At 43.3% G+C, this 19,734-nt stretch overlaps 1 protein-coding gene and 1 long non-coding RNA gene across 9 annotated transcripts in view; one reads left to right on the top strand and one right to left on the bottom strand.

Annotated features, from left to right (window-relative positions):
• The window catches only part of FARP1 (FERM, ARH/RhoGEF and pleckstrin domain protein 1), a 213,970-nt gene extending 207,961 nt beyond the window's left edge, over positions 1-6,009 (bottom strand). For 3 of the 6 annotated variants that reach the window (XM_040584417.1, XM_040584418.1, XM_040584419.1), the window contains exon 1: positions 3,875-3,894. Coding sequence is in view for 2 of the 6 variants with exons in the window: in XM_040584424.1 (XP_040440358.1) it covers positions 3,875-3,912 (38 nt within the window). In the remaining 4 variants the exon portion in view is untranslated. Of the gene's footprint in view, positions 1-3,874; positions 3,939-5,687 lie in introns of those variants that run through there. The other 3 variants (XM_040584421.1, XM_040584424.1, XM_040584420.1) reach the window with 3 other exon arrangements.
• Positions 6,010-6,376: 367 nt separating this feature from the next.
• On the top strand, positions 6,377-18,667 carry LOC121083754. 3 transcript variants are annotated; one of them, XR_005826475.1, is made up of 4 exons: positions 6,377-6,731; positions 7,111-7,213; positions 15,982-16,046; positions 18,628-18,667. It is a non-coding gene; the product is annotated as an uncharacterized LOC121083754 (long non-coding RNA). The 3 variants fall into 3 exon arrangements; XR_005826474.1 differs by having other exon boundaries at positions 15,982-16,249; positions 18,628-18,663; XR_005826473.1 differs by having other exon boundaries at positions 15,982-18,657.
• Positions 18,668-19,734: the final 1,067 nt, after the last annotated feature.

Raw genomic sequence — 19,734 nt, 5'->3', positions numbered from 1 at the left:
AACTCAAGTGCTTAATCCACAGGAAAAAAAAAAAACACAACACACAATCATTTGAAAGAGCATAACCAACAGAAAAATGCACAATGAGGAGCAGAAAGAGCCCATCAAATGTACAGAGGTTACTGAGCAGTTAGATCCTTCTAGATCCTTTGTACCACATTTGCTATTTGAATAAATTGACAAATATCTTCCTGACCTGTGCCTGTGGTGCAGGTGACTGAAAATAAGGGTCCTTGATTAAGGAGATGCAGTCATCACTATTATTAGTGACCAACGATCAAACAACTGGTCCTGCAATAATTAGGAGTGAAAGATGCAGAGAGGCCGACAGCAGCCAGCAGAAGCCCTGGACCAGAGAAGGAAAACACCCAGCAATACTAACCCTTTCCTATTACTGATACATTTTCAAGTTTACCAGTAAGTCACATTTTGACCTACAAAAACGTGTGCTCTTCCCTAGCAACGTTTTGCACAAGACAATCCAGGTACCTGAGCAGCTTGTCTCAGAGGCAACAATTCCATTTTCTCTATGTATCCAGAGGATACTATCTGCACCCAAACACAGGGCTGGCTTGCTACTAGTATCTCTGTTCAGAAAGTCACAGCTTTTCCTCAGACACAACGATCTGTGTGACACATCTCCAACTGCAAAATTTCTATAATACTTTGGATATTATACACCTAAGTACCTCCTGTATTACAGAAATAGATGCTTTGGGGAGACCTGTAGCTTGGGGGAGGATGGGAAGGTCCCTTTGGTTGCACGACTTACCCTTTCCACTACTGTGTTAACATACCCAATGAAGGAGAGAGCTTGAAACAGCAATTTAAAGAGCCTTACCAGGCAGCAGAATCACTTGTCAAATTGGAGTCTAATAGTCTCTTAATGTACATTCATTATGGCAAATTGGCAAATTCAGTCACCTTGCAAGGTCCAAACCACCACCTTGGCCCTCCAAGGCAGCATATTTGGAAGGACGCTGGGACTGAAATCACCGTTAACTTTACTACTCATTTGAGAAGTCTTGCACCATGGAACAGGAACCTCCAGCACTGATCCCAATGTAGCCAAAAACCTAATTTTAATGGCAAGCAGCAGAGTGCTGCATAGGCAAGGCATCACCAGCAAGGGAACCAGCAACACCACTTCAGAGACACAGTCTCCCACCTTTCAGTGGGCTTTACCGCTATACTCTTATTTATAACCTGGGAAAGAAAACAGCGTCTGGAAACACCATCCCTGACTTATACTATAAAATACCACCCCAGCCGCTCAAGTATTCTTCATGCCTAGTAACAAGTGTGTATTGTGCAGGAATCTTCTACTGTAAACCTCAGTATCCAGATTTCATAGCTTGAGGAAGTTCTTTCCTCCATTTTGTACAGCAACACAAACACAGATTTTATGGTACAGACTTCACTGCATAACATTCAAGGGCACATTACAAACAAATCACAGTCCTCTCCGAGATCAACAGAAAACAGAACTTCAGCACCTCTGTGAACTTCACCAACAAAATTTCAGTCCGAGTACAGAGCCACCAATCTTTTTCTAAATCCTTTTTGACCACCAAACATTAAAAATAATTTCCCCAATTTGTGTCTCCAGACTTAAAAAAAAAAAGTAGTTGTTGGAAAAAAAATAATTAAAAAAAAAAAAAGTAGTTGCTTACTCCGTTTCTCAAATCCCCCAAAAGGCATATCGTATTTTCGTTTCTCATAATATTTAATCAAGTCTACTTCATTACAGACAAGGCTAAAAAGCTCATCATCCTGCAACTGCTTACAAACAAGATAGTGCCCACATCTCATAAAGAATGACCTGTCTGATTTGCCTACATTTCTGCAGGCCAAACATACTGACATTTTGCACAAATTGAAAGCCTGATGACGTTTTGTACCTCTGTAATCAGTCTTATGTGCCTTTACAACCAGAAAAGCAAGTTGCCCCTTTACTGTCCCTAATTCAGCAGTCTATCTGTAAACTATAAACTTCACCACCTACTCAGCACCTACCAGTCAGAAAAGTGCATTAAAAAAAAGAAAATACACAAACTGCAACCTTTCAAAGTCACGAAACTAAGTCTGGAAAGGCCCTTTTAAGATAAACATGCCAACTGCTAAAAGAAGAAACAGAAAAAGCAGGACAAGTTGGTGGACCTAATTCAATAAACAGCATTTTTATCATGCTTTTCTAAAAAAGACAATATAAAATAAGGACACTGGCACAGACAAGCACCACGAAAAATCAGTGGGGAAAAAAACAAATCAGAAACCAAAAACCAGCAAGTTTAGTCACTGTCACTAAAATCAATCACAACACAGTACGAGAAGTATAATGCAAATACATTGATTCTGTCCTAGAATGTAACCAAGATTATAAATACAGAAGTTTAACTGCAGAAGACATCACCAGAACTTCATTTATGTATATAATCAGGTTTTGAAACCTAATCCTACAGTTGCAAAAAAATACTTCCTAATTACGAATGTAAGTTTAAAAAGGTGAGTTAAGTCAATTCTACTGATGCGAAGTTCTGGATCTGGATCTCCCCTGCAGTCAGCAAGATGCAGATCTGCATTTCCCCAAGCAGAGGGGAGGACAAGGTCAGAGCACTGACCTGCACTTCAAATTCCAGTCTCAAGAAAGAGGGATGGACAACCATTAACAGCCAGAGAAGACACAATGTCATTCTCTGCAGTTTTCCTTACAAAACCAGAGGGGACACACTCAGCCAGTGGTGTGCACGTGATTCCTTAGCCCACTGGCAGCCCTGAAATTTCTCTGCCCTGCAGCCAACTTGTCACTGCAAACTATGTGAAAACAATATGGTCCCATGGACCATCTTCCCCAGCTTTGTGCCCTAACAGGTCCCACTTTGGGAATTACTGCACCAGTCAGTCCCTTTTAGAAATCCATGCCCAAGAGGCAAGGCAAAGACTTAATGCAAAGATACTTCAAACCAGAGAAGCAGTTCTTTTCCATAGCTCCATGACAAAGCATACATAATCTAAAAGGCTGGCAGCACTGGCAGCCTCATATTTGTCAGTGTCAAGAATTTTATATTTTTTTAAAAAGAGCTGCTAATTTTCATCATATATGAATTTCTTAAGTGGAAGTATGGATTTTTTTCCTAACTCAATTTAATCTAAAATCAGCAGGGAAAATTCACTGAATAGCTCTATAAATTCAGATTTCTCCATCTGAATTTTAATGCAGAAATACATCTCCTCAAGCAAGTCTTTTATTTTTCAAACCATCACATTTAAGTTGTGTTTCCCCTTTGGTCATTTATCATCTGCAATTTTCTTTCAAGAAGTTTGGTTACAAGTAGCAGGTTTTAAGATATTGATTACAAAATTACTAACAAACTGTATCAACCTTGGGAGGGGTAAAAAAAAAAAAAAAAAGGATTTCCAGTTTGAAGATCTGAAGTCTAGCCATTAGTCAGGCTTTGGTATTACACGTTCAATCACTTACCAACTTTTGACATTTTGAAGTCCCATGTTAGTGTGTTAAACAGTCTGCCCACTTTCCTAGTTGATTTGATTTGTTCAAGAAAATGGAGCGCAGAAGAAAAAAAAAACCACAATTTAATTGGCTATACACAAGATACTGCAAAAGAACGAGCAGAGAAATACGTTTTCTAACCCCTTCCTGTGACAACGCCAGCTGGCCCTACTGCCAACGATCCCCTCCATGGCTACACCTGAACTTCAGACTGCAGGTATAAAAGAATTTACAGCACGTTTGGGCTGATATAGTGATGTCCAAGCTCTCAAATAGCCATCATAATTCAGCGTATTAAGCATTACCCCTCACTTTTGCTGTCCGCAAAGGAAAGACTCTACCAATCCTAGAACAAAGCCGTACCTCAGAGAATGAAGCTCTGAACTAAACCGCAAACGCATCGGGCGGGATCCCCGAGCCACAGAGCTGCCACAGTGTGCAGCACCACACGCCTGGCGGCAGGGAGGGCCCGGGCAAAGGAGGCAGGCGGACCCGGCCGCGGCGCCCCTGCCCTCACACAGCACAGCGCGCCGCCGGGGTAACTACAAGGCCCAGGATGCAGCGCGGCGGGCAGCGCGCGCACAGCCCCGCTCCCGCCCGTCCCGTCTGTCCCGTCCCGCCGTGCCACCCCGCGCACCCCGCCCGGGCCCCGGCGGCGCGGGCACGTGAACCGCCACTAAGAGGATTTTGTACTTTCTTGGTACGCGGGACCGTTTCTACAAGGCTCAGACCCGCTAATTAGCTAGATAACCGCAATTCTTGCGTCAACATCCACAAGCAGGGGAAGGGGATACAGTAGTTCAAGAGAACGTTTGGGGCTTTTCTGAACTGGATTCCTTCAGAATTTATTTTGTTTTTGTTGTTGGCTTGATTCCAACATGAGCTGCTTGCTGTAAATACATATTGGGAGCAATACATGAAGCAAAAGTAAAAGCGTCTGAGAGATACGAATAATAAACCAGAGAGCAACACTGTTCCTCTAGAGCAATGATCTTCCCCCTCCCCCGGGACCCTGAACAAAACCCTGGTAAGAAGGCTGTGACAGAAAAAGATACGCTCCACATGTCATTTATTTCATGCCAGCAACCAAGTAAATCCAGCAACTTCAAAAAAAATGCCACAGAGTTTGCGTTTGCTGAAAATAAAAATTAAAAAAAAAAGAAAAGCAGCGGAATCGCAGAAGATAAGGCCTACTACACACAAGCTCCCGCTCTGAAAATAAACTTCTGTTTACTCAGAACTTCCCGCAGCAGTTCATGCCCGTTCGAGGCCGACCGTGCTGCAGAGCGGGAAACACTCGGTTTTGAAAGCGGCAAAGCCCCAGCTTGGGCACGGGCGAGGCGAAGGCAGAGGCGTCGAGGGAGCCACCTCGGCGTGCCCCGGCCGGGTGTGAAGGTGGAGGAGCACCGGGCAGCGGCCGCTACCGCCGCGCAGGGAACCCGGGGGTCCGCAACCCGGGGGGCGGCACCGGCGGCAGGCCCGCGCCCACACCCACCGCCCCCGGGCCGGGCCGTCCGTTCGCCCGAGCCGCCCTGGGGCCGAGGTGGGGAGGGAGGCGCGCCGCCCCCCGCAGCGCGGCCTGCCCGCCGGCTGCCGGCCTAACCCACACCTCCCCTCGGGCCACCGGGGCCGCCCGTCCCTCCAACTCCGCCCGTCACCGACCGTTCCCTCAGGGCTCCCGCCCCGCCGCGGGGACGCCCGGCACGTCCCACCCGCCGCCGGGTAATCGCCGGGGGGACGCCCCGCCGCCGGGGTCGGGTCTCAGCCCGGGGGGGCGAAACAAAAGGCATCAAGTTGAGCGACCGCCCTGGCCGCCGCCCGGACTGCGCCCGGCCGCGGTGGCCGGGGGGAAGCGGGGGGGGGACGGCGTTCCGGGCGCCGCTCGGCGCGGTGCCTCCCCGCGGATTACCCGCGGTAATGGGATTAAGCGGGGCAGCGCGCCGCCCGCGGGGTGTCCGCCGGGCAGCGCGGCCCCGCGGCTGTCACCGCCCGGGGAGGGGGCGGCGGTGCCGGGGGTGTCGCTGCCGGCCGCGTCGCTGCGCTGCCGGCCGCCTGCTCCCTCACGCCCTCGCCGCCCCGCGGGCGGGTCCCGCAGCCCTCAGCGCGGTGCCCGGCGGGGCGGGCGCCACCCGCAGCCGCTCCCGCCCGGCCCCATTGTTCGCCGTGCCGTCCTTACCGTGCGCGGGGCTGGGGCGGCGCGGGCTCCCGCCGGCTCTCCTCGCTGCGGCTGGTGCAGGGGCAGTCGCGCTTGGCCGCCGGAGGTCCGAGCCATTAAAAGCTCCGCGGGGAGGAGAAGGAGAAGGCGGAGGCAGGAGTGGTGGCGGCGGGGGGAGGAGGACAGCGGGGGACTCGCAGGAGCAGGGTCGCCATGTCCGGCTTTGCAGCCGCGGAAGCCCCCCCGGCCGGGAACTGAGGAGAAAGGGGGCAGGCGGCGACGGAGACGGGGGTCCTGCTGCCGCCCGCAGACCGGGAGAGCGGGAACTGGACGCCGCTCGCCGCGCTGCCGCGGCTGCACCTCCCCTAACCCTGCCCCCTCCCGGAGGGGGAGCCGCCGGCGGGAGGAGGCGGCCGAGAGCCCCCTCCAGCGTTCACAGGCGGCGGCTCGCCATGGCCGCTCGGCCCGGCTCTGCCGGCGGCGCAAGCAGCGGGGTGCCCGCCTCGGCCGTGGCGCCCGGCCGCAGGTACCCGGGCAGCCCGCTGCGGGGAGGGGGGAGGAGCAGCGACCACCGCCCTGCGCCGCTGCGGTGCCGGGGGGGGTCCAGCTACCCGCCCCCTCCTCCTCCTCCTCCCGGGCACCAGAAGGAGCCTGCAGCGCCCAGGTGGCCGCGGCGTCAGGGAAGGGTTAAGCCAGGCTGCAGCCCCGGCGCCGGGGGCCCGTCCGCCCTCGCCGCCCCTTGCTGTGGGGCCGGGGGACCGGCGCCGGTGCCGTCGGGGCACGGCCCGCCCGCAGGAGGGCTGTGCCCTGGGGGAGGCAGCTGTCCCGCTCCCCTCGGCCGAGGGGCTGCGCAGCTCGGGGCGGCTCGTTCAGGAGGAACCGGGACATTGCCGCGGGGGCTGTGCAAACCCATTAGCACCCCAGCTTTCCTGCTTCAGGAGGAGGCTTCAGGAATCGAGGGAGAACAGACCGAAGCTTGAGTGACAAAGAGGTAGCCCTCCCCGCTCACCATACTACCAGGTGCTTGTCTGAGACGCCGGAGAAACGAAAGGACTGGGCTTATAGGTAGTGTATTCGCATTTGCGGTTACTAGTTAGTAACCTGTGTTTTCTTCCTCGTTGGACAGCCACAGATCACAGCACTGTAGAATTATTTAACAAGTAGTAGCAATCCGGGCTTCAAGGGCTGCCTCTCAAAACCGTCTGCACTACACGAGTGGAAAGGAGAGCACCGGGCAGAGCCCAGGGCTGGGGGTGTGCCTTTACAGAGACGCTGTACATTCTCTCCGAGATTGGGAGCTATAGCAAAACGGCTGTCACACCTAGGACCGCATCGTTGTCTGTAAACAGCAGCTCTTATAATACTATCTGTTTGCGTAACTTAAGTGTTAGGCTGTGCATCTCTTTAAGCCTTTTCCAGTCTTTTACCCGATGTCTTTTTTCAGGAAGAAGACTGAGTGGTGCACACCCGCTCCCCTGAACGATGCAGGAGAGACACTGCAAATCTTTTAAGTTCTGTCGGTGACCCAGGAGGGAGCAGTAAACTAGGTGTGTATTTATAAAGTAACCCTTCTGAGCACCTAGCGTTTAAAGACCATTTGAGGACCCAAACTAATATCTCTAGGTTTTAATCTCTGGAGGAAAGAGAAATGATATGTCAATGCAGTTGTTTGGTTGTGGGTTTTTTTTGTATAAGCCTTGGCCTTGGTTAACCCCCAAAAGACAACTGCTCTGTTGTCCACAGCGATGCCTCTATGCACAAACACCTCACTACAAATACCTCAATGCGTATGCCAGCCAACCTAGTAAGACCAAGATAACTTTATTTCTTTGGTCAGCCCTGACACCTTAACCGAAGTACATACATTACTGACTGAAAGGCTGGACATTGCCTTTAGCTGTCAATACTTGACAAGATAGCAGTTATTATTTTCCCGGACTTTTTTCACACAAAATGCATGGTCTGTCTGTAGAAAATTACGCAGAAAGATTATGTTTTCATTTTGACAATACAGACTAGAATAGAGTATTTCAGTTGGAAGGGACCTGCGGCAACCATCTAGTCCCAACTGCCTGACCATCTGAACTGTGGCTAAAAGCACTGACATAATAAAAAAGCTTGCCTCTTTCCAAATACTTATTTAGTCAGCAGCTTTAACTCTTACTTAAGGTGCAGTTAGGGTAAGAGCAGCAGTGCAAGGGTCAATGGTAGCATTTAGAATTTCCTGGTGCTTGTTATGTACACTTCCAGATCACCAATGCCTCATTCACACCTAACAAAAGAGTTGTTGTAATCTACAAATGAGTGAGGTCATCTCTCCTGCCTTCCAAGTTTGAGTGACCTTGAAACATTTTTCAGTACTGAACAGAAGTAACAGGTTGCCCTGCAGCTACTTATCATTTATTACTGAGCTCCAAAAAGCAACAGCGAAAATAATATCTTGAACAGTATACTTACTGAAGCGTCAAAGATGGTAATATGTCAGTCATTTCTCCAGGAGCCAGGGACAAGCTTGCATGTGTTTATTTATTTAACCTTTTCATTCCTGAATCTTCTGAAGGTATCAAGGACAACTAGGGACTGACATGTAAGAAGACTTCTTTACCGTCTCTTGATGTTTATCTAGTCAGCTATAAAGCCATCTTTCACCTATCCATTCCCATTGATGCTCTCCACATTTCTTAAGCAGTTTTTCTCTAAAACAGATTTTTCTCTTGTAAATTACACATGGCAGCAAGTTGCACTCTTCTGATGTGATTGCTTAGAAAAGCACTCATTGCTGCTGTTAGTTTCCAGTAGTATGTAGGGTTATGTTGCTTCCCTGTTGAGTAAGATGTGGAATTTGTTGGGACATCAAATAAACAGGAGAATTTGAGGGAAACAGCGTTTGTTTTTGAAAAGTCGCTGAAATTAGAAAAATGGTTCTAGTTAGTTCATGTTTCTGAAAGAAAACAAATAAGCTTTGTCTGCATCTGCTGACAAAGACAAGAAGAGCTGGAATTGGATTTCATGTTAAGCAAGACCAAGCTGGCATGATCATTCATTTCTGCCTTACCTGATAAGAGAGAACCCAAGGGAAAGGAAAGGAAGGAAATATGTTAAAAGGCTTCTGTTGTCTTGGGAGACTGCCTCTCTGTTCCTTCTGCCTTTTTCCTTGTTAGGAAAGGAATAGCAACAGCTAAAATGGAATGCAAGTATCTCCGGAAAGCTTTCACTTTTTACAACCCTCCTATGCTGGAATGATTTGTGGTTATTTTTCCATTGACATTTTCTCGTATTTGTTATGAGGTTCTAGAAGGTCTGCATGTATACAGGCAGTTATGGCAGAGTAGTTACAAATTCTATTTTCACTTGCCATGTGGTAACTTGTTTGCTCCTTTATGTAATTTGTAAAACTAAATTATTGGACTCAAAACCCAAGTATGCAGATTAAGTTCTTTGGTCTGGTTTACACTAAGGGCAGACTGGATGCTTCAGTGGTCCTTCTGGACTTGAAATCTATGCCTCTTTTGTAAACTACTTTAAAATATGTGTTGAGTTCAAATGTTTTTCTGTGGTTTAGAAAGGCAAGAAGCTAAGATGCTGCCCTAGTCTAAATCTGTATATTTCAGCTATGTCTTTTGTCTAGTAATTCTTTTTCATATAACATTCCACAGATGTTTTCCCAGGAGCCTGAAATTTTGTTTCAAAGACCCTTTCAGCAAATACTTTTGTGCTAGATTTATCAGTGTGTTCTTATATAAATGGGGCTCAATCTTGCAAACCTATGGCATTTGATTAGTCAGTTTTAGATTCTCTCTCATATGTCTTTATGTTAACTTGTGTTAACTCATCTGTTCTTGCTAATTTCGGTGCAAGAGCATGACAGAATTATCCATCCATTTATTTCAGGATTGTTTCACCATTATTTTTATTACATGTTTCTTAGCATACATGCTTCCCACCATTTCAGTGGCTTTTGCTTGCAATATATTTTTATTCATCTTCTCAAAATATTATTACAGTCATCAGTTGTTAAGATAATTATACAACTAACTCTTCTGATAAGAGTTACTACTAATGTCTTTCTTGCTTCCACATCAGAATGCAACATCAAACTATAGCTACAAGCAGTGGTAATTATCAGTTTTCATAATAGTGTATAATACTAGCAGTAGACCATGTCTTAAGTTTTGAAGGAAAAAACTAATAAATATTAACCAGTTAGTAAAGGAGCCCATTTCCATTCTCCTACTTCAGGATTTCCATGTGAAAGAAACTCAACCCTTGAAAAGAAGCCATTTAAGCACTTGGAGCAAGCTAATTAACAGATTTTGTTTACTGCCTGCTCAAGGTGTATAATATCATGAATTAAAAGAAAATCCTTTTGATGGTGTATGCAAAAGTTTCGCCAGTCCTTCACAATTTATAGAAAGAGAGCTTTTGTGTATCAAGCTGTTGGAACAAGCCCCTCTCCCTAACCTCAGTAGTAATACCATACAACATCACTTCTCTTAAGTGTTGTCATATTTACCTTGTATTGTCCAACGTGTTTGCCTGTTTCAGGATTAATGCATTTGTTACGTTAGCTGCATATCTGTGCTAAGATGATCATCAGTGCAACAGTTAATGGATGAACCATCCCTGAAACTTCAGAGCTAAAATGTTCACTTGAAATTCATGAACAATTTATGCTCCTCAAAAGTTACATAGATTGCATCAGCTTATACTTGCTTCCTGCTTGTTTTTTCCCTTTTGCAAATCCAAGCATAAAAAAAGGCTCATATTATAAATGACACTGAGGATTCCAAAGTATTCATTAATGGACAAAATTGTAAACTACTGCAGTGTAAATGAAAACATTAATAATAATTTATTATGATTATCTAGAAAATCATCATTTAGCAAATTACAAATATCAGTACTTTCAAGAAAATAGAAGTCAAGGAAAAATACACAGGACTGTAAAAAAATAAATAATCAAACATCCTTTTGCTATTCATATTCAGGTTTCCTCTCCTACAATCCATTTTTACCTTTTTTGCCAAAAGAAGGGAAAAAGAGCAGTGAATATCAGGACAAAAATATGTATTCTATGCCAGTAATTCCATCAGAAACAATGTACCTCTTCTGTCATGGTGAGGAGAGAGAACTAATAATGAAAAGAGAAAATATTTGCAGCTATGAAAAGATTTCACATGTTGAGTAACAAATAAAAATAATACTAAAGTAATGCTGCCGCCTTCATCAAGTGCCATTGAGCCTGCCGTGCAAGATGTAGTGTGTTGGGCAGGAATGAAAGCTCATAACCTCCCCGTTGAATGTAGCTTTTAGAAAATAAACAACCAACCACGTTAATCTCTCAGTACTACTTTGGAGAAGACCAAATGTGTCGTTTGAAATAGAAATGTGCCCTTAGAATTCAGAGTTTAGGGTAGAACTCCCAGCACCAAAGTTCATTCTCTTCCAGTGCTTTTGTAATTTTGTAAAGCACAAACTGTTTATCTATTGTTAAAAATATTTTTTGTTTTTTAAAGCGATACTTTCCAAGAGGGCAGTTCAACTAAATTAATTAAATAATTTTGAGACCATTTAACACTGTGATGAAGAAGAACCAGTTAAGTACCTAGACTGATATAAGCAAATATAATTCTAAAACAGAAAAATTGCCATTTCTTCAGCCCCCCAGAATTTACACCATGAGTAAACACAGCTGAAAAGAGTCCCCTTGCAAATATTAAAATGACAAGAATATAGAACACTAAACATGGGGTTTAGCATTATCAGATTTAAACATTCCCATGAAAATAACCCTCTTGCTCTCCTCTTCCCCGCGTCCCCCCCCCCCCCAGCCAAAATTTTTGCTGTGACCTCCTGCAAGGGAATACATCTGGAACATATCAGTGTGTCTGAATAAATCCTCTTGAGATAATCCCCGCTTTAAAGTGTGTGTGGGGCAAACCTTACCTAGTGTTCTGTCGCATTCAGGATCTCCCATGGGTCCTTTCTAACTTTATGCTGGATGATAGACATTTTATTTTTACAATGGCTAGTTACAACAGGTGGCTTAACTACTGTCTTCTCCATTGTCATATTCTTCTGTTTTAATTTTTAGAACATCTAAATCTGGCTGGAGGGAGCAACTGTAAAACCGGTCAAAGCAAACATCAATTCAGCATATGATTTTGCTATTTCAGAATGCAGCCTCTGAAATTAGCCCGTTTCTAAATGTCAGACCAGAAGCCAGGTCTTCTAAGGGTAGTAATTTATTTGCTTCCCATGTGATGAACATAGCAGAGCAAGGAGAAACAAGGCCATCTATTTTATATTGAGGTTTAATATCATTAATGAAATTCCTTCTTCAAAAGGGATCTGTGAAACTTTCTGTTGAGAAAGTGGAAGGTATTAAATAATTTACAGAAATATATTTCACTGTAGAAAGCTTAGCAAGATGAACGTAATTTACATTTAATAAAATCAAATAATCAAATTATTAGAGACTTGAAAAGCATTTATTTTTCTGCTTATTATTTTTTATCTGCTGCAGTTACTGTTTCTCAGAAATAAAATTCCAATGAATGAAAGCAAAATAACTGCTCTAAAAAGTAGAATTTAGACTAAAAATAATATGAAGCATCATTTCTGGTTTGCTGATGAGCGAAATAATCTGCAATAGCATAGTCTACTTTCTGCTACAGTCTACTTTCAAATCAGGAAGGAAAATTCTCCTTAAAGGTCAGGTAGATTAAGCATACACTTTTTCTCCCATCAGCTCCCATCAACTTGCTGAGGATGATACGCAGAACTGCTGGTCATGTTCTGCCACATGCAAAAGCATTAGCTGGTCTATCACTGTCAAAGATCCTGTTTAACCTCTTCTGTGTCTGCAGCAATGTGGGCTCTGCCTGGGGAGTTTTAAGTGTGAGTGAGGAATGCTGCCCAGTTTCCTAGGTTCTGATGCTGACAGATGGACAGGGAACAGTTTTTGTTTACAGTCTCTTAATTTTCTGAGATGCAGGATACAGGCGAAGGTGGTATGAGTTTTTCCCATCTCCAGTTTTTTCCACCTAATATAATCATTCATAATTCATTACCACTGCTTCCAATTAGATAATTATCCCACTCTACTTAGGAGGGAAAAAAATCCCTCATGTCTGTTGTTAGTAGTATTTTTTTCTGTTTTCTCATTTAGTGATCTGCATGTCATGCATGTCTGCATTCCCTTCAGCATTTATGGTGTTCCATAGTCTTTCAGTGTATTGTACAATTTTCCACTTTATAAGTATTTTAAATGTGAGATTCACTGTTTGCTCTGATAATGAAACACAGAAATCAATAATTTCTGGTCTATCAGTAAGCTTTAGGATACATTTGTCCTTTAAAAATACCTTAATTTTCTGTAGTGATAGTTTGCTATTCGCAATAGAATCAATGACAAAGAAAAGATAAATAATCTTATTTTTTAAATTTTAGGTTTCAAAATTAACATGAGCTTAATATATAACTGGAATGGATTCACTCTGCTGAAATAGGACAGGCTTAACCAGAATAATTCCCAGGAAATATTTTAAAGCACCAGGAGTTTTAATAATAGTCTTTACTAAATTTAACCAGTTCTCTATTATAAGATGCCTATCATCTCATGCTTTAAGATTCCTAAATGCATTCTTTTATTTGATATTTCCAATTGCTTCACCACTGGCTATTTACTTTGCTCCCTCCACAGTCTCTCTGCAGTTGTTGACGACACTGGGTATTACACATCTGTACTGTGCCATATCTCCCTCTGGCACTGGGGAGGAAATCTTAATCCCTGTTTCCTGCTGCAATCACTCCTCTTTAAGGAGGCAGATCAGTAACAAAGGAGCTGCATTTCTCATAAAACTGCCCAAATATTAAAATGGTTTAATCTTCTACTAAGGAAAGCCAGAGAGTCTCACTGCGTGCCTTACTTTCTACTGCACTTTGATCCTTTGTCCAAGTTCCTAAAATTCAGCATTTCAGCTTTGCTACATTTGAATACATGAAAAATCCATTAGCACCTTCAAAATGGTGCTAAGAAAAAAGGGCAGAGCATTTTATTATGGTTTTATTATATATTTCTCTTTTGTCTTTTATTCAGAATCCACCTAATGCTCAACAGCATCAAGCTAAGAAAATGTTTTTCCCCTCTCGAGCCTCAGAGCAAGTGTCTACGTGAATGTTAGCACTGAGATATGTTTTATACAAAGTGATTCCTGTTCTAGTTGATCCCGTACAACCTGGGTGAAGAATTATTTGTATCTTACAAAGCCTTATGCAAACATAGTGAGGAGAGTCCGATCTGTATACATAAAACCAGGGAGGGAGGGAAGGAGTGAGGAGCGCTGTAATGAAGGATGTGTACAAATGGCCACGTGAAGCCTGATCAGAGAGCCGGGTGTCTAACAGGAGATACAGTAAGGGAGCCTGAGGGAAAGAATATAAGAAATGGGACAAATGTACAGTGATCCTTTCCCTAGCCTACTCTCCCCGCATCTGACAGCTGATGATTTATGAACTTATTGAGCAAGTAGTTTCCTCAGGAGCACCTTGCTTGTTAACCATTCACACACCTACCCCTTTAAATAACTGGTGTGATTTATTTATTTTTTTTTTTACTTCCAGAAACATTCATTAGAAAATAGTTTCATGCTTTAATTGCAGTGTATGAAAAAGTATTTCTTGTTGGTTTTAAACATCCTGTCTAACAGTTCATTTGGGTAGCATTTAATTTTGTGTTATGAGAAACAGTGAACTGCTCCCTATTCACCTACTCCCCCCCTACATTACAACTGGGTAGAGAGATCTGTCCTACTTCCCTTGGAGTTGTCATGTTTTTCCATTCTGAAGGACTCCAACCTCTTTAGTTTCACCTCAGACGGCTGCACTGCATGCTTCTTAAACCTCTCACCTCTTTCTCAACCTTTCCAGTTCTGCTATATCCGACACTGGCATCAGGACTGCAGCAAAGTCAAGGTAGAGGAACACAGATGTTTACACAGAACAGCCTTGGCGGTGGCAACTGCAGCACATGCTGCTCAACTCTCTCCTCAGGGAGGAAGATGAAAACCAGCCTGAAGTCATTCAGCATTGCCCATCTTCCAACCAAAGCGATGATTCTCTTCCACCATAATTCCAGTAGTACCAGCAAAATTTAGGATTTTTGGGAAAATTAATTAAGATTCTTTTTTAGATGATCCGATAGAAGCTTGCTTGCATTTTGAAATTAGGGCTGATATTTCAGCATAAGGGCAAGAGAAAATATTTAGGTGTCCAAGTCTCATAGTTTAGACACAAAGATGATTTGTTGTCAAGAAGCTGTTTGGTTTTGTTGGCTTTTTTTTTTTTTAAGGTTTTAGAATTTTCTTTGTCCTTTTTGTAAGGAAAATCATTGGCAGCTGTGTCAAAGAAGGAAAATAGACCTACAAAACATACCAACCAAAACCAGACCATATTTTCTATAGGACTAAGAAGGGACTCTTAATTCCAGCAAAACAAACACTACAGACAAGATAGCTTAAAAATGAGGCAGGACAAAAATTATCTACTGCACTTACGTTAGGACCTGTAAAACATGATTAAATGTTTATATAAAAACCAGAAGTTACAGTGAGCTACTACCCAGTTCTGTTTTATGCTCAGGCAGAAAACTCAAAGAGTTAATGAGATGTCCAATTCCTACAACTTGGAGGTTTGGACTAGGCCATTTTATATGTAGTTTGGGTTGTGGGGTTATTTTTTTGTTTGGTTGGCTTTTTTCCCCCAAGGGTAATAAATACTATGTGGCAACATTTTAATAGCAATGAGGGCAAATGAAGACTCCATCTTCTCAGATTTCATTTCTTTTTTTCCAGTTCACCCTTTTTAACTTTCACTTGAAATGTATTTTCTTATCACACCTGCTGCACACACACACACACGTTGCTGCCACCTCCAGCAATGTCTTGAAGCTTTTACTCATTTTAAGGACAGGAATCCATACTTTTTGATGTTAATACAGAGCCTCAGGAGCTCATCCACACAGCTGCCATCCCTTTTCACTTGCTCCCAGAGACTCACAGGCAACCCTGAATGAAACTCATTTCCTCCTTATCCTATGGGTGAGAAGAGGTGGCAGGTCCCAAAGACGGAGCTTGGCTTCGTAGTGGCAAGGAGAAAGTTGCTATGGTTGTCTCCTTCTACAATGAGGTGTTTATTTATGGGCATGTACTTTATTCAGACTTTTTAATGATGGGAGAAACAGGGGTAGGGAGAAGACCTGGTTAAACCTGTATTGATGTAACACTCCCCCTTTCTCTTTGTTTTCTTTCTCTAGGGTTGCAAGAGGCACTTCTCGAGACAAACTACCTGCTCTGTGCACACATTTCTAGCAAACAGAAGGTACAGTTTAACACTGCCTATAAAATGGTCCTACTAAGAAACACCCTCTCAAAAATTAGGGACTGTAAAGCAGCAAACTTCCCTAGTACAAGTGTGTGGCCTGCTAATATTCAATTGTATCATCTCCATCTACTGGCCAGAAGAAACTAGCTGGAGCACAGAACTGGTGAAATGCAACCACTGCATCCACATGCTTCTTCATGGTAACTATCGACAAAAATTAGCAGTTTTGGGGGGTTTGGTGTATTTTTGGGTTTGTTTGTTTTTCTCCCAGGAATACCAACTCTTAAACAGATGAAACTCCACAGTAAAAATGTCTCTTGGCATTTCATTCTCAGATACTTTAAAAAGGTGTTGTTGCACGATTTTACTTCAAGTAATTCAGGCAAGGTTAGTTTCCCTGATTAAGATCTTGTGTTATTGTCATTTTTCACCGGCCTGAATCCAAAACATGAATTTTATTCCAAGCTTTTTTGGTTGGAAGATTAGCATTAGTTTTTTAAGATGTTATATGAACTGAATATTAAACCTTTTAATTAATTTACATCAAATCCTATCACTGCAAGATAGGACCATGTAGTTATTAAAGAACAACATTTTTTTAACAGCACATATTACACGAAAAGCCATACTTCAGATATATTTAAAATATAACTTTCTGTTCTACTTAGGAAAAAAGTGGTCACACATTTAATGCAGAAATAGTAAGTTGAAGAAAAGTTGAAGAAATACCCCTTTTCCTCCTTCCCCACCCTCAAAAGACATTGGCCATTACAACAGTAGCAAGCAGTTGCAATGGTGTTAGCAACATGTAAGGATCTTCTAGTTAAACTTGTAATTCTTGTCAGTCACTGCTAAATTGGGAACACTTCACTATTTACCCCTGGACAACGGTCCCCTGGGGAGCATCTGCCAACATACATCCTTCCCACTTGTCTGGAAGAAAATTCCAAAATTCTATTCCAGCAACCAGTATGGCTCATCTGGTGCCTCAGGAGAGCTTTGAACTCCCTTTGCTGGCAGCAACACACAGCACTGCCTCCTCAAAAAACCCCAAGCCAAACCAAAACACCCCCCCCCCAACTAACCCTTAAGGCATTCACTGCTTACTGTTAGATTTTCAGTATCTATTGCTAAATAAGTGAAACTCCAAATACTTGTGTGCATCTAGTGTAATATTAGCTTTATTCTTAAACCAAGAGTGGTACCAATATTAAACTCAAAAGACGTTTTGATTTCATGGTTTAGCACCTGCAAAAATTTTCTGCGTCTGAAGCCAGGTCATGGGCAGCCTCTGGAGCCAGAAAGCAAAATCGTAACAATCAAAACTCACTCAAGCGTACTAGGTCCCTACCTCACCTTCTTGGAAACATACAGAGAAAATTACATCACTGCTCTGAACCAGAATGACAGGAAAAAAATCTCACAGAGGCTGTAGAAACAAGTCTCCCCAGAACAGAAATTGCCATTCCTTGTCTCCACCTTCTCTTGGAGACCATCATCCCAGGCTGCCACTCCCAGGCTGATTTTCTAAATAGACTCAGAATAGCTGAAAGGCTATGTGGTTTCTTCTCCATCAGGTAATAAGAAAGATCAGAGTCAATTCCGTGAGCAAAACCTGTGAACTTGTAACAAATGTAAAGACCAAATATTTAGGCCCCACGGGCTGTGAACGAACAAGACACCGCCTTTGAAAAGCAAATACTCTGGTACAGAAAAGTGTAATAAAACTCGAGAGACAAACCCAGATTTCTACTGGAATAGTGATACTGTTACTGAGCTTAGCGTTTTGTATTCAAAGATACGAAAGACGCAGCTTGTTCACGTCCCAAACGGGTCTCCATTCCTCACATCTCTTGTATCAGAAAGCAGGCTGTAGAAAACTTTTCCTGAACTAAGATCAAAGTAAATTTATCTAGGGCTATAGCAGTAGGTAATGTCTCCTGAATGAGACTCCTGTGAAAGAGGAAAATTAATTCGGTAGTGGCAAAGAGGCGCAAACTTGTTATTGTACCTTTTAATAGTATGTCGGTCTGAGGCTAACCCAAACCAGAAAGCAATCTAACTAACTTGACAACAAAAAGAGATGTTGATGGAGGTACCTTACACCCTCCAGAAACAGGAACCTTTTCCAAATCACACCTTTGAACAGGGATTAAATAACAGGTAATTTACCTGTCAATGTGAAACACCTCAAAAGTTGGTGAAATCTCCTCAAGAGCTGACATGAGAAGGCAGCAGGGGGGCTGTCTGACTTACAGAAAGGAATTTTTTTTTTTTTAATTCGTTGATTCTTGCAGTAGGAAAATAATGGATTGCAGGAAATCAAAGTGTTTCTGAATAGCTGTGTTGTACAACTACTGAGGTTATTCAATGAGCCGCTGAACTGCCAACGATAAAGAGCATTCCAAGAACCACCCGAGATAGTAACAATTTCTCGCCTATCGGCACCAACTCAGGTGGTCGTCTCCTTTGATCTCAAACACTTCCCTATGACAAAGTGTATCATCGTCTAGACATGCCTGTTTTCCTTCACTGAACAGGGTGGCAGACAATTACTTACGCACAAACTTCGTTACAGATACCGAGGATCAGGTGAGATGAATTCCATACCTCTCAAGTCTCAACAGATGGTAAGCTGTCCTGAGAGATGTTCTTTCTTGAAGAAATACAAACACCTTCATGATAACAAAAAAGGGGGAAGGACCTCTACTAGACAGAAGCTTGGATCCTGTTTGCTGCTTCTCAGAAGACAATAAATGCATTTCTTAGAATGGAAGAGACCATCAGGCTCCATACAATCAAGTACAATTGGCTAAGCTACCAAAATAAGAGCGTATTGAACGATTAAATACCAAAGGCTAAGGCTGCTCCTCAAAGATGCACTATAAAGTATTTTGAAAAAGTATGTGGGGTGGCAAATACTTGACTTTTGTATTATTTTTAATACCACCCTCACTGTGTTTGAAAGACTCAGTGTGTATGTGCAAACCTGTAGATACCATGAAAGCAAAAATAAAGCTCTAGTTCAAGAGCCCAAGGCAGCTGCATACCCAGTACATACATGCGTACACAGAGTCATCAGGAAATTCACCTTCCTTAATTATTTCATCAAAAATTCCAGCTGTGCAACACATCTTACCCTCATGCCGGTACTCCATACATGAGACTGAGAGACGTAGCTGTGTAGAGAACAACAGACAACATTTGGCTTAACAGCAGCTGCTCTGTGCTGAGGAATACCAGCCCTTACACTTGGCATTGCTTTGGAGTTTCTGCAGAGAAAAAGCAGTGACAGAATGCCACAGCAGTACACAAATCCTGTGAAGTCTACAAATCATTTTCTTACACAGATTTTGCACAGGATTCTCAGGGAGATTGTCCTGGTTCTGGCTGGGATAGAGATCTTGTAGAGAAAGGCAGACAAAGGAGACCAGACATTTATCTCCATCGATAGCTTTCATGAAGAACCTAGAGCTGCAAAGAGAAGTAGTTTCACCTTAAGAATGGTAAGAACAGGTAAAGGTTTTTAGATGGGGACTGACCGAAGCTTCAGGACATGAGCTACATTGGAAAGCAGTGCTCACGAATGCTAATTACTGTTACATGCTTAAATAAGTAATAAAACAGTAATACTGGAACACCGTGTTCAAAAGCACAGGGAGTTTTCTGCTTGGGTTTTGTTACT

This window comes from Falco naumanni, chromosome 2, assembly GCF_017639655.2.
Source record: "Falco naumanni isolate bFalNau1 chromosome 2, bFalNau1.pat, whole genome shotgun sequence".
Lineage (NCBI taxonomy): Eukaryota > Metazoa > Chordata > Aves > Falconiformes > Falconidae > Falco > Falco naumanni.
Note: the sequence above shows the minus strand (reverse complement) of the source record. Positions and strands in the feature narration are given on the sequence as shown.